The 12096-nt window shown below is 51.5% G+C and overlaps 2 protein-coding genes across 8 annotated transcripts in view; one reads left to right on the top strand and one right to left on the bottom strand.

The window, feature by feature from the left end:
• The window catches only part of RUFY3 (RUN and FYVE domain containing 3), a 32841-nt gene extending 28674 nt beyond the window's left edge, over positions 1–4167 (top strand). For all 7 annotated transcript variants that reach the window (XM_042026929.1, XM_042026930.1, XM_042026925.1 and 4 more), the window contains 4 exons: positions 374–450; positions 1612–1639; positions 1893–1967; positions 2281–4167. In XM_042026929.1, coding sequence (XP_041882863.1) covers positions 374–450; positions 1612–1639; positions 1893–1967; positions 2281–2424 — 324 coding nt within the window. In that variant the 3' untranslated portion in view covers positions 2425–4167. The remainder of the gene's footprint in view (positions 1–373; positions 451–1611; positions 1640–1892; positions 1968–2280) is intronic.
• Positions 4168–4275: 108 nt separating this feature from the next.
• On the bottom strand, positions 4276–11150 carry GRSF1 (G-rich RNA sequence binding factor 1). Its single transcript, XM_042026939.1, has 10 exons — positions 10995–11150; positions 10756–10900; positions 9957–10112; positions 9504–9644; positions 8509–8638; positions 6565–6725; positions 6293–6414; positions 5577–5712; positions 5277–5360; positions 4276–4515 (listed from the first exon to the last, which is right to left on the bottom strand). Exons 1-9 carry the CDS (start codon positions 11133–11135, stop codon positions 5302–5304), a joined length of 1191 nt encoding a protein of 396 aa, XP_041882873.1. The 5' UTR covers positions 11136–11150; the 3' UTR covers positions 4276–4515; positions 5277–5301.
• Positions 11151–12096: the final 946 nt, after the last annotated feature.

The raw sequence follows: 12096 nt of genomic DNA on the forward strand, positions 1-12096 counted from the left end.
GGAGAAGGGGAGGATTCTTTTCTTTGCTGGCTGGGAAAGTTTGTCTCTGGTCAGCTTTTACAAAGCCTCTTCAGCCCGTCCTCGTTCTCAACCTCTGCTCTGCAAATAAGAACTGCTGGTGACTGTTTCTGGTAACAGGAGGTCATGGGACCCCTGCCCCTCTCTGAGAGGCACAGTCCCCTCTGTACACTGCTGAAGGAAAGCATGGAGAGCTGCTCCCAGGGGAGACTGGGGCCCAGATACCCCTCTCTGCAAAGGAGGGGCAGAGCAGTATCCCAGAACAGCAGTGCCAGTTCTCCCCTTGCAGTGTGGCAGGAATGAAACTGGAGTTTTCCTCTGGTGCAGCTGATGGGTGAGTGTTTCCTTTTGGCAGGATGGGAAGCTCAGAATCCAGGAAGAAAATGCTAAACTGAAGCAGCCGCTGAGAGAGAACAGTGTCCTGCCGCACAGGTAGGGAAGGAAACAGATCTCATTTCTGCCTCTCCTTTCCAAAGTCCTGCTTTCCCCTTCTCAAATTTCCGTGCCAACAGGGCGTTCAGAATAGTCCAACTTCCCTTTTTAAGAAGGATTTCCAATGTCATGCCCTTTGTTGAGTTCTCTGCCGCTTTTCCATAGCTCCCGAAAGCAAGGCGGAGGTTCTGTTGTTCATCAGTGCTTTCAGATGGGGAAAGCTCTGTGCTTCTCCCATTTACCTTTGAATTTTTTTCTATCTAAATCTGCTGTTTACTAATTCTTCTGACTCAAGAATCCTTGGTAAGCCAAATGCAAGACCTTTGGAACTCATGTCCAAAGCATATTTGGTGAGGGAAAGGAGAAGGGTGGTTGGACCTCCTAAAGAGAAGCTGTTGGGGAAAGAGAACCTGAAGTGAGGTTTTAAGAAGATGGCTGTGTAAAATTGTGGTTCAGGTCACTTGTTTCCAAGCTGAATTATTACAGAGGAAGATTGTTGTTGCAGGATTTTAGTATTTGGTTTTAGAAGTTAAAAGGTGTTTTCAAAGCCCCTGGGCACAGCTCAGTGCTGAGGCTTTGGCTCGCGGACGGAACAGCCCATCGGAAGTGCTCTGACTGTCAGGGCTCTGCTGCAGTGTCTCGAGTGCCAGTGGAGAGGCACTCTTCATTGAGGTAATCAGTGAGTTAATCGATGAGTGAATCAGGAAAGTATCCTCCTAAAAATAGCATAAAGCAGTTCAAATCTGGTTTGCAAGATACTAAAAATCTTCCAGGCCTGAGATGCTTTTTACCCGTTTCACCTGAGTGTTTAAGCAAGTGAGGGTCAGGTTGATGGTGTACAGGCCTTGTGGTACTTCATTGCTGCTTTTGACAGCAGGGCTAGGGATCAAACCTGCCGGCCTGTGTTTAAAGCCAGTTCCAAACTGTTTTGCTCTAGCACCTCAACAGTCTTTTCTGTGTTCGTGCTCCCTCTCCTCTGCTCTCCTGAAGGCATTTTGCAATTTTTTCTTCTGCTCTTCCCATTGAACCAGGAGAGCTACTGAAAAATCTGGGGAGGGTTTTAAAAACAGGGTGAGGGAATTCCCTGGTAGCACAGATGTTTTATTTAAAGGCTCTGGTGATGGAAGGCCTGCTCCAAGTGACGCTGTTGTTCCCTTGTAGGTCACCCAGCGGCATGCAGGAGGAGCAGGTAGGTGATTCTCCTTCTTGGCGGTTTTGCTCTTTTCCTATAAATCAGCTGGACCAAAATCCACTCCTCCTCCTCCGTGTGCCTGGCAAAGCACAGCCAGACTCCCAGAGTGCCACTGGGATGCCACTGGGAATTTCTGCTTCTGTCAGCTGGTTCCCAGTGAAAACGATGTTTAGTTCCCCCCCTGTTGCTACAGAGCTCTGCCACAGGAGCCGTGTAAAGCAGAATGTCTTGGTTTTGCCTTGGGCTTTAGGAGCAGCTGTCGGGCCCTGGACATGCCGAGATCTGCCAGCTGTGCCAGGAGGAGAACAGCCGGAGCCAGAGAAAGGTAACTCCTGGATTTGTACTGGCATCTCCCACAGCCGGTGACTGTGAGTTCCCTCTGGCTTTTGTGGTGGAATCACAAATTCCAGCTGGTGACTTGTACCAAGAAATGAGCCCTTGCAGGCCCCTCTGCCCTTAACATAACTTTGTTAAATGCTGATGAGGTGATGGTTCCTGCTCCGCCCTGTTCAGTGGTTTGTTCTCCCTCCCCCTTAGCAGCTTCTTCCCTTCTTCAGCTCAGCGTTTGTTTTCTCCCAAGTTGATCTGCCAGAACCTGAACCTCGCCTTGACTTCTCTGTCCTTTTCCTGCATTCCAGAACATCTGCAAGAACTGTGGGGGCACCTTCTGTGAAGCCTGCTCGGTGCATGAGCTGCCCCTCCCGTCCAGCATCAACCCCGAGCGCGTCTGCAACCCCTGCCACCAGCGGCTCATCCAGCAGTATTCCAGCAGCCCCTTGTAGGGAATGGGTGGCACAGAGGTGACAAACAACGGCTGTAGCTGATGGTGTTTCTGGAGTTGTTCAGGGGGAATGTGAAGACACCTGCCCATGTGCTTTGGAGGTCGGATGGGAAGCAGCTTCTTGGTGTTTAGAATCTCCTGTTACTGAAACAACAGTCTGAGCCCTTCCCTGTACCAAAATCTGCCTGTGCTGTGGAGAATTGCACTGGGGATGTCACATGGAGCAGCCCCAAGGTGTGCCTGAGCAGTCTCAGGACTCTGGGAGCCCCTGCCCACACCAGAACTGTTGTCTGCATGTGGAAGTTGGGAGTGTTGTCGCCCTCACGTGTGTGGCGTGGGTGTGTGCTGCTGCTGCTGCTGCTGAGCAAAGGCTCCCCAAAACCCAACAGGAGCGTTGGTATTCCTCATGTCTGGCTGCACTTGAAATCCCATTTCCCCTTTTCCGTTTGCCCTGGACAGGCTGGCTTATCCTGGGAACGCCGGTGGGTGGTGTGAGCGGGGCAGGTGGGACACCAGTGAACACATGCTCCCTGCATTTCCTTGGCTCAGGGCTCTGACCAGGGGCTTAGTCTGCACAGGGATACCCCAAACCAAGCTGTGAATGTTCTGTTCCCCCTCTGTGCTTTACAGGCTGGGTCCAATCCCCATCAGACACAGGTTTAGGGCCACTTGGATCCACCTCTCCACCTTGTGCACACAGAAACGTTGTTACAATAAACCTGGTGTTTCACTTTTTGTTGGATCAAAACTAAATGGGAACACTCTTCACCTGTTAGAAATTTTAATTGCAAATACAGTTCAGAGAGGCTTCATGGTTCATGCCACATCGTTCTTTGTTACTGTTCCCTCAAGGAATTTTGTTTGTCCAAAAAGCAGTGGTGGCTTTCTTGTGTCATAGGAGTGTTTGCTCCTTTTCCTACTGGTACCTCCTGCAGTCTCTGAGACCACAGAATGTCCTGTAGTTCATAGAAAATGGATGCATTGGTGTGACAAATGCACTGGGGTTTGTACAGATGTTGTTAGGGGGTAGCTGTTGATTCCTTGGAGGGGATTTTCTAGTCATTAGAGTGGCTAGAACCACAAGAAAAAGCCTCTTGGAGCTGAGGTACTGACATGGTCGGTGCTGGTTTGTACCAGGAATCATCTCTCGTAGATCTTTCTAGGACTTGGCATGTTCAGCCACCCAACTTCTACTCTTTTCTGCCCTTTTGCTCCCTGGGGTAGCTTCCTGACCCATTTCTTTGCTGCTATCCCCTAAATTATGGCAGGAGTTGTAAACAGTGTTGAAATACCAAAAGTCTGGAATTCAGGTGAATTCCTGAGTTCTCTGAAGGGGTGAGACTCTGGAGATGGATGGAGAAAACACTGAATTTAGTGTCAGTAGCTTTGAGTACATGTTGTACACATCCAACAGTGTGAATTCCTGCACCCAACCCCAGTGTGACCCATCCCCTGAGGAGAAAACAACACCCAGGCAATGCAGAGGGAGAATTAAACTGGAAATGGAGGATTAAAGTCCATGGAGGAGGGAGGTGGCTGAGCCCCCTTCAGAGCACAGCACTGGTGGCTGCCCTGGGACTGGCATTTCAGAAGGTGGGAGCGGGACCATGCTGGCTGCCAGCTCCCTCTGTGCTCAGGTACTCTGTGCGATGCCAGGATGGGCTGACACCTGGACCTTGGGAATGGGGGGGCAGGTTTTCTGATGTTAGTTTTGTTCCACACAATAAAAAAACTTGATCATCCATATCCTGCCTCCTGAGCCGTCTTTCCATCCCATTCCCCTTGGGCTGGAGGTATGAAAGGATTCAGAGCACCGGTGTGCACCTGTGTGAAGACTTAGATCACTCAGCCGTTAATTGGCAATCCCGGTGTTTTATTAACGCACCCTGATGCACCTGGAGCCCAGGACTGCTCCACCCTGCAGCCTTGGCCATTCCCGCTGCAGCTGCTGCTGGTGCAACTCCCCACAGCCCATCACTTTTGTTACAAGATCTTACACAAGGCTGAACCAATCTTAGCTCGTCCTCCTCGCTGAGTGGTGACACTCGGACCTGACCTTCATGCTCATACCCACGGAATGCGTTCGCTTGGCCTTAAAACAAGGAAGAGGAAAAATAAAAATCACTCCCTCACTGTGGCTTACTGCTTTCCTATTTTTCCCCAATGCCCACTGCATTTTATTCCCAGTTAATACTCTCTTAGAATGAAATAGTACAGTTGGACAATAGTAAAATACCACAGACTGCAGGTGGGACACACTCAGGTGGGGCAGCAGCACAGGCACACAGCGGGGGGGTGTTTAATTCCCCTACCACGGGCACTAACAGGAGGGAGCTGCCAAGGAAGCGTGGGATGCAGGTAGGAGGTGGGAGTGCACATCCTGAACCTGCCCCGAGGACTTATCCCTGGCCTGGATTACAAACCCAGGATGGGTGGGCTGCCCTCCCTGCTGCAGGGGCCAGGGCTTGGGGAGCAGTGACCACCACCCCACACTTTCTGAGGGGAATTCATGGAACAAGCTGTCCACTGCCTTCCATGGTCACATCAAACCCCACGCCCTACAAAAGACCAATTACTATGAAGCCACATCTATGGGAAAGGCTTAGCCATGGTTCCTCTTCTTGCCAGGGAATGTAACTCCATCAGAGCTTTTCATGCTGCCTCTGGGCTGCGGGATGGGCATCTGTGGAATCTGGAGGTGCAGGCTGTGGGATCCAGGCTGGACACCTGGTGTTCCCTTCAGCCTCTCTATGTTTTACCCCTTGGGTTGGTTGGAATACCAGGGACTGTGAGCGTGAGGCACGTGTTCACGTTGGCACAAACACAGCAGGACAGACAGACGGATGCGCTTACCAAACCTGCGCCTGTGCTGCTGTCACTAGCAGTTCTCCTTTCCCCGGGGATGTTCATTCAGGAACAATTCAATGGCACAGCACTCTGGGGAATGGAAAAGAGTTGGGCCGGGGTCAGACACTTGCGTGTGTTACATTGTCTTTTTTTTCTCTTTGCAAAGCCCGTGGCACATTACACCTTGGAAAGCTACACTCAAGTGATCCCTTTGCACAGGGTGTAACAGCAGCTGGATGAGCTGTGCCAAACCCTCCGAGGTCTCGGTCCCAGGACTGTAGGATCTCCTCTCTTTTTCTCACTTACCCATCTGTGACCCCTCCTTGGCCATTGCTGCTACTGCATCCTTGTGGCTCTTGAAGTGCACATCGGCCTCTCCTGTGGCATCTCCATGGGAGTTATATTCCACCAAGATCCTTGTGGGTCTCAGCGGAGCAAAAAACTGAAAAGGAGGAAAGTAAGAGAGTTTGGTGAGAAAGAAACAACAGTAATGCACCCTATTCCCCAGAAACTCAATGGTTTTACTCCCAAAACCTGCTGACCCACAGGGGGGATCTGAGCTCCTGAGTAGCAAAAGGCTCCCTGATCCATCTGCGTGAAGCTGAGGCGCTCCCCAGTCACCTGTCACCCCCTGTGAGCTCCTGGCATAGGAACTCCTGCCAGGAACAAAACTCCTCACACAGCACCCATGTTCTGTACGCATCAGTGCAGGTCCACGTACACTGTTACCATTTCTGTGCAGTCAGCTACTCTGAAATCTTGCCTTAAATTCTCAATGGCTCCTCAAGCCTAGTGATGGATATTAACACATCCCAGCAAGCCTTCATTCCCTTTTATTCATGGAGAGGAGCAGATCCCTGTTGGGGCCCTGAGGCCACAGCTGTCCAAAGCCACAGGGCACTGAGGACTAACAGACACTAATTAATTAAAAGACTGCAATTGCTGCAGCTGTAACAATTAACTGAGGGTTTGCACTGGTAATGACATAACCACATTTCAGCTGTAGCCTCGCTGTTACTCACATTTATTATGTCCTGGGCACTAGCTTGGGAAGGAAAACCCCTCATGTGGACAAAGTGTTGTGGTGGTGATGGGGTGTTCTCAGACTCTAAAACGTTCCTTTCTGTTCCTTCCCTGCACAATTCTGCGGAATGGAGAGAAAAACAATCACTAGTGCTTGCAGTGCCCCCCTCCCTCATGTGAAAGCTGTGGGCACATGGGGTTGGAGGGGTTTTCAGCCACTGGGGTGACATGAAGGGACCTTGAGGAACACTCATGACAGGGAGAGACTCACTAATTTCTCCTTCAGCATCGGAGCCTCCAGTGTCTCTCCAGCCCCTTTCTTCAGAGATGGACTCATACTCTCTCCTCGCTTTGGAGTAGGCCATCACCTGCTTGCTGTAGGGCACGTGCCTTTGCATCTGGTGCTTTCTGCTCACATACACTTCTATATACCTGGAATCCAAAGGGAAAGAGCACATAGCACGCCTGGCACTCAGGGCTTGGAGAAAGTATCTTCCTGATGTGTCCTGCCTTGGCTCTGCTCAGGTACTGGGGGTGAGAGCCCTGCCGTGGCACACCAAGGTGCTGAATAATTAATTCATTTCACCGGCACAGTTCTCTTTAACTGAGGCTGTTTTCCCCTCCCTGCACTTCTGCAAACCACACTGATTGCTACAAACCCCAAATTTAACACCCTACCCAGCCCCAAAACAGGTCCCAGAACAGGCAGAATCACAGAAGCACAGGGTCACAGGAAATACCTCAGTGGAGACCTAAGGTTTTCCATATGCCTACGAAATTGATGGGACTTCACTAGCAGTGTTAAACCAGGCAGTTTCCAGAGCACTGAAGGAACAGTGCGATGAAAAGGAAATATGGACATCCAAGGGAGGGGGCCTTTCTCCTTTCCTGAAGGGAGCAGCCAGAGCAGGGGAAGTAACCTTGTGTACAGGCTGACAGAGCTGACAGCTCAGCCCCCCTGAGTCCCCAGTGAGCACTGGGCACTGCTGGAGACCAGCTCTGGATAAAACCAGGAAGAATGAATGGGAGTAAGCTGCCAGCAATTTTGAAAACCCCTCCATTTCTTTGCTAATCACATGGAAATGGAGGTGTGTGAGCTCAGGTGGGCGAGTCAGGTCAGCTCTTGTTCTGACAAAAAAAACCTGACAGTAGATTTGGAATTAATCTCTACTCAAGAGGAGGGGAGTCCTATTAATTCAATTAATTAATTAATCAAATTCTGCCTGTGGAGCAGCTGTTTGCTTTTAATGAGAGTGGGGAGGGCGACAAACACAAGGAAACGCAGCCTGGGAATAGGAAGTAAGGACATAAAAGGAAGTTGGTAGGTAGGAGGAGAGGTAAGGTTTGGAAAACTCTTTTATTATATGGGGTGCAGACAAAGTTTTACAGATTATTGAAGTCAGAAAACTCAGCAGGGAAAAGAAGCCTTGGTTGTTTGGGTTTTCCCTTCTGAGCACAGCTCTGGAGGTGTTTAAAAGCTGTGTAATGTGGTGCCTAGGGATAGGGTTTAGGGATGGGCTGGGCAGTGTTTAGGTTAATAGTTGGGCACAATGATCTTAAAAGCCTTTTTCAACCTAAATGATATTATGATTCTGGGAAAAGGTGGCCTGTGCTTCTGTTTGAGCTTCTGAGAGAGGCTCTTGGAAGGTAAGTGTGTGGCACAGGGCCCAGTGCTCTAGAATGAAATGGTTGAATTCCCTGGGGGGATGTGGTCACCAAAGAGCTGGGAGGTGGTGTGGTGCTGGCCAGCAGTCACTGCTGGGAATGGACTCAAGGCAGGTAAGCTGCGCTTCAAACAGGGACTCCTTGAGAGGAAATGCTGGCTGTGCCTGGCACTGGGCTGAAGGGTAGGGGGATGGCTGCCAAAATTGCCCAAATCATGGAGGAACCTGGTGGAAATTTGGCAGGATCACACGTCTGAAGGAGGGGCAGGACCTCTGTGCACTGAGGCCTGGGCAGACCGTGTCTATCTAGCATTCCCCACTCTGGAGGCTGTCACCCCTTTTCACTGGGATGAGAATGTCTTCAGGAACACCTAAAAAACAGGAGACTTTCTGAGAGGCCCCAAATTCCCCCAAACTATGAGCGCTGCAGGTGCCTCTGCTCTCCTTAATTGCACTGTGAGTGTGAGATGAGCTGCTTCAAGCCAGCTCCAAGTCACACAGCTGCTTCATACCACGTTCTCCTACCCCCTGAACTCCAGGGATGTACCTACCTATTTCCCATATATTCCCTGTGCCGTAGTAGGGCTTTAGCTGCCATTTCAGGAGCTGCAAACTGCACGAAAGCTTCTCCTGTTCTTCTGTCTCCCCGGTAAATAAAAGCTATGTCTGCTATTTTCAAACCTAGAGATGGCAGGGGAGAAAAAGGCATATTGGCTGTGGCAGAAACTTGTGCTATAGTTCAGAAAGCCTTTCTCTTTGTTTTTTTTTTTTCCCCTTATTCTTCTGGTTTTTGATAAGCTACTTGGGCAGCTAAATAGTTCTGAAGCAACTGTTCATGCTGGCCTAAGTACCTTTCTTAAACTCCAATTTGTTTGCTTTGAGGCAGTTTTCACAGAAGCCTTAATTTGAAAAGGAATCAACTTGAGGCTTCAAGTAACTGAATCCAAGTTCCAGACAACAAGTAGATCAAGAGCACAAATGTTCTTGAAATTTTCTCTTATTATGGTACTTTTTTTCCTGCATTTTTTAAAACTCAAGTCAGAGTCAGTGCATTTCACTTTTTGTGCTGCAGAGTATCATCTTAGGGAGCCAGGATGCAGACTGCTCCAGCACTGAGCATGGGACAAGGATTCAGGTGGCATATGTGACCTACCCATCCCGATGTCACAGCTAGGAACACCCACGCTGCATCACCCGCGCTCTAACTATCACACAAGCCTTCTTCCTTCTCAAGTTTGCCAAATTACGCACTGGTAGCAATCCAACTGCAAATCACAGCATCTGGTCCCCTTCCTTTGCTTCCCCTGGCCCCAAATCGGAGCGCTGAAAGTACTAATCCTGGGTTAGACCTGTACAAGGTCAGAGGTGCAGGGAAACGCTGCAGGGTGCTCAGAAAGCCTGAGTGACTTCTGGGGAACAGCAACTCCTTGAGGTGTTTAAGGTGTTCAAGGCTGCATGTGCTTTGCCTTGCTCCTTGGGGAACAACAGCATCAACTTAAGGAAGTGAATGCCTGGTAAAGGAAGAGCATGGCCCAGGCTGAGTTACCTGAGAAGAAATCCGCAATGTCCTCCTCGGTGGAGGTGAAGGGGAGGCCTCGGAGCAGCACAACTCCATCGTTCATGGCCTGTGACTCATCCCGCAGGCTCCGCAGCAAGCTCTCCACATCACTGTCGTGGACTTCAAAAACTGCAAGGAACGTGGGCACGGAGCGTTTTCCCACATGGCACTGGCAGCAGGCACTCTGCAGGCACTCTCCTACGGCAGCTTTCACCTCCTGCAAAGCTCCATCCCGTTTCCTCCCCCAGCCCATGCTCTGTGGTCCTGCCCCTCTGCCTTCCCTGGCCAGGCTGGGAACTTCTGGCCCAGTGGTGCCTTGGTGGCTGATCTGCTGCTCGGTTCCACCCCTGCACACCAGCCCACTTCAGTAATCAAGGAGTGCTCTTTCCCTGGGGAGTTTCATTGCAATGTAACTCGTAACTCACGCTGTTCCAAGCCCACCTTTCACATAGCGTGGGCCCATGTATCTCAGGTGCTTTTCCAGGGCTCTCTGGACGTCTGCTTTGGACTCCAGCTCGATCAAGGCATCCCCCCTGCGCCTCCCATCCTTGTTTAAGAGGAAGTGAATCCCGTTCTCACCGTTTCGAATTCTACAGCCTGGAAACGAAGGGACACACAACACAGGAGCATACAGGACTGCATCAAACAGGGGGATCTACAGCGCACAGGGCTCATCCCCTCAGCGCTGCAGAACAAAGGGCAGAACACTTGCGCTTCCACCATGAAGTCTAACGTCACACCGACTTGCTTTAATTTGGCAGGTTAGCAAGTAATTTAAAAACTTGCATCTGGCCCCTGGGGAGATGCAGCATAGTAGGGAGGATCAGCCCCACAAAGGTATGCAAAAGCTATGAATTAGGATCAGAAAACAACGCCGCACTGCAATCAATGAAACCCTCCAGTTTCTTGAAAAGAGAGGAGTTTGGGCCAGCCATAGTGGTCTGTAAGGGCATCACTTTGAATTGGATTGCCTTTGCTGTGGAGACACTGATTAAGAAGGGAAAGACTTGTCCAATTAAATTTAAGAGACCATAAGGAGGAGCTTCTAGTCAGTGTCCAGCAGTTTGTAAGCTGATTATTCCCTTTAGACGTGTCAATTGTGAATAATTTTGCAGTAATACTAAGACCTCATGTTTCTCTGGCTAACGATCTCTAAATTTTCCTTCTGTTAAGTAGTCATGAACTAATGGGCTCAATACCAGCATGCAGAACAGTTAGGCAGGCAAATGAACACCCATACTATCAAAGAAGGTGAGGACATCTTCCTCGGTGCACGAGAACGGGAATCCTTGTGCCCTGACGAGGTAGACATTGTCGCTTTCCGCATTGGGTGAGGCGGGCTCCCGCTCTGAGAGGCGACCTTCCTGGGACGGGGCATCTGTGACCTGTCACGGACACAGGAGAAAAGCCCCCGGGTGAGAAGCGGGAGGCCGCAGTTTCCCCCAGGGGTCGGTGCCCGCCATTTTCGCGCGGCCGTACCTGGCTGTAGGCGCGGAGCGCGGCGCTGAGCGGGGCCGGGGCCGGGGCGGGCCGGGGCAGGCGCAGCGCGGGCGGCAGCGCCGGGCCCCGGCCCAGCAGCAGCGCGGACAGAGCGCGGCGGGCGGCGGCGGCCACGGCCATGCCGGGGATCGCGGCTCCGCCTCCGCGACCTTCCTTCCTTCCTTCCCGGCAGGCGCTGCACGGGAAGCGCTTCCCGGGCACCGCCGCGCTGCTCCCGGGGCTCGGGGGGTGCCCGGCGCTCGGCCCGGGCTGCGGCTGGGGCTCCCCGGGACGGGGCGGGCGTTCGCGGCTGTCACAGCTGGCTTTTCCTGTCGCGGAGCTGTGTCCCAGAATGGCCTGGGTTGGAACGGAACTTAAAGATCATCCCGCTCCACCCCCTGCCATGGGCAGGGACAACTTCCACTACACCAGGTTGCTCCAAGCCCTGTCCAGCCTGGACATGAACGCTTCCAGGGATCGGGCAGCCACAGTTTTTCTGGGCAACCTGGTGCCGGGGCCTCACAGGGAAGAATTTATTCCCACTAGCCCATCTAACCGTGCCTTCTGTCAGTGTCAAGCCATTGCCCCATGGCTTGTCACTCCAAGCCCTTGTAAGTAGTCTCCGTCTTGCAGGCTCCCTTCAGGCACAGGAAGGCTGCAATTGGGTCACCCTGAAGCTTTTCTTTTCCAGGCTGAAAAAACCCTAATTCTCCTAGCTTTTCCTCATAGCAGAGATGCTCCCTCCTTCTTAAAACCTTGGTGGCCTCCTCTGGGCTCACTCCAATGGGTCACTGTCCTTCCAGTGCTGAGGACCCTGGAGCTGAATGCAGCACTGCAGGTGGGGTCCCACCTGAGCAGGGCAGAGGGGAGGAATCCCCCCCTCCCCTGCTGCCCGTGCTGTGAGGATGAGCCCAAGACACAGATGGTTTCTTGCAAAACGAAGTTTTAAGTTGGGCTTCATCACTGACAAGCTTTTTACACCCCTTCCCTGGAGACTGATTTTCCAAGAGAGATGATTTTGTCCCCCTCACTCCCATCCCTGGTTGAAGGTCTCAGATGCAGCACTGGCTGAACCTGTTGGTGAAGAACATTCCCCTTCCAG

Source organism: Corvus kubaryi, unplaced genomic scaffold, assembly GCF_017639235.1.
Source record: "Corvus kubaryi isolate FWS band 111438036 unplaced genomic scaffold, C.kubaryi_AGA036_p1.0 37292, whole genome shotgun sequence".
Lineage (NCBI taxonomy): Eukaryota > Metazoa > Chordata > Aves > Passeriformes > Corvidae > Corvus > Corvus kubaryi.

Bases quoted from the DNA above. Each gene is read 5' to 3' on its own strand.
- GRSF1 (XM_042026939.1), bottom strand. From the start codon at position 11,135: ATGGCCGTGGCCGCCGCCGCCCGCCGCGCTCTGTCCGCGCTGCTGCTG. The intron at 10,901-10,994 runs GTACGGCCGCGC...TGTCCGTGACAG, and splicing joins CGCTCCGCGCCTACAGCCAG to GTCACAGATGCCCCGTCCCA. The intron at 10,113-10,755 runs GTATGGGTGTTC...CTTCGTTTCCAG, and splicing joins TGTCCTCACCTTCTTTGATA to GCTGTAGAATTCGAAACGGT.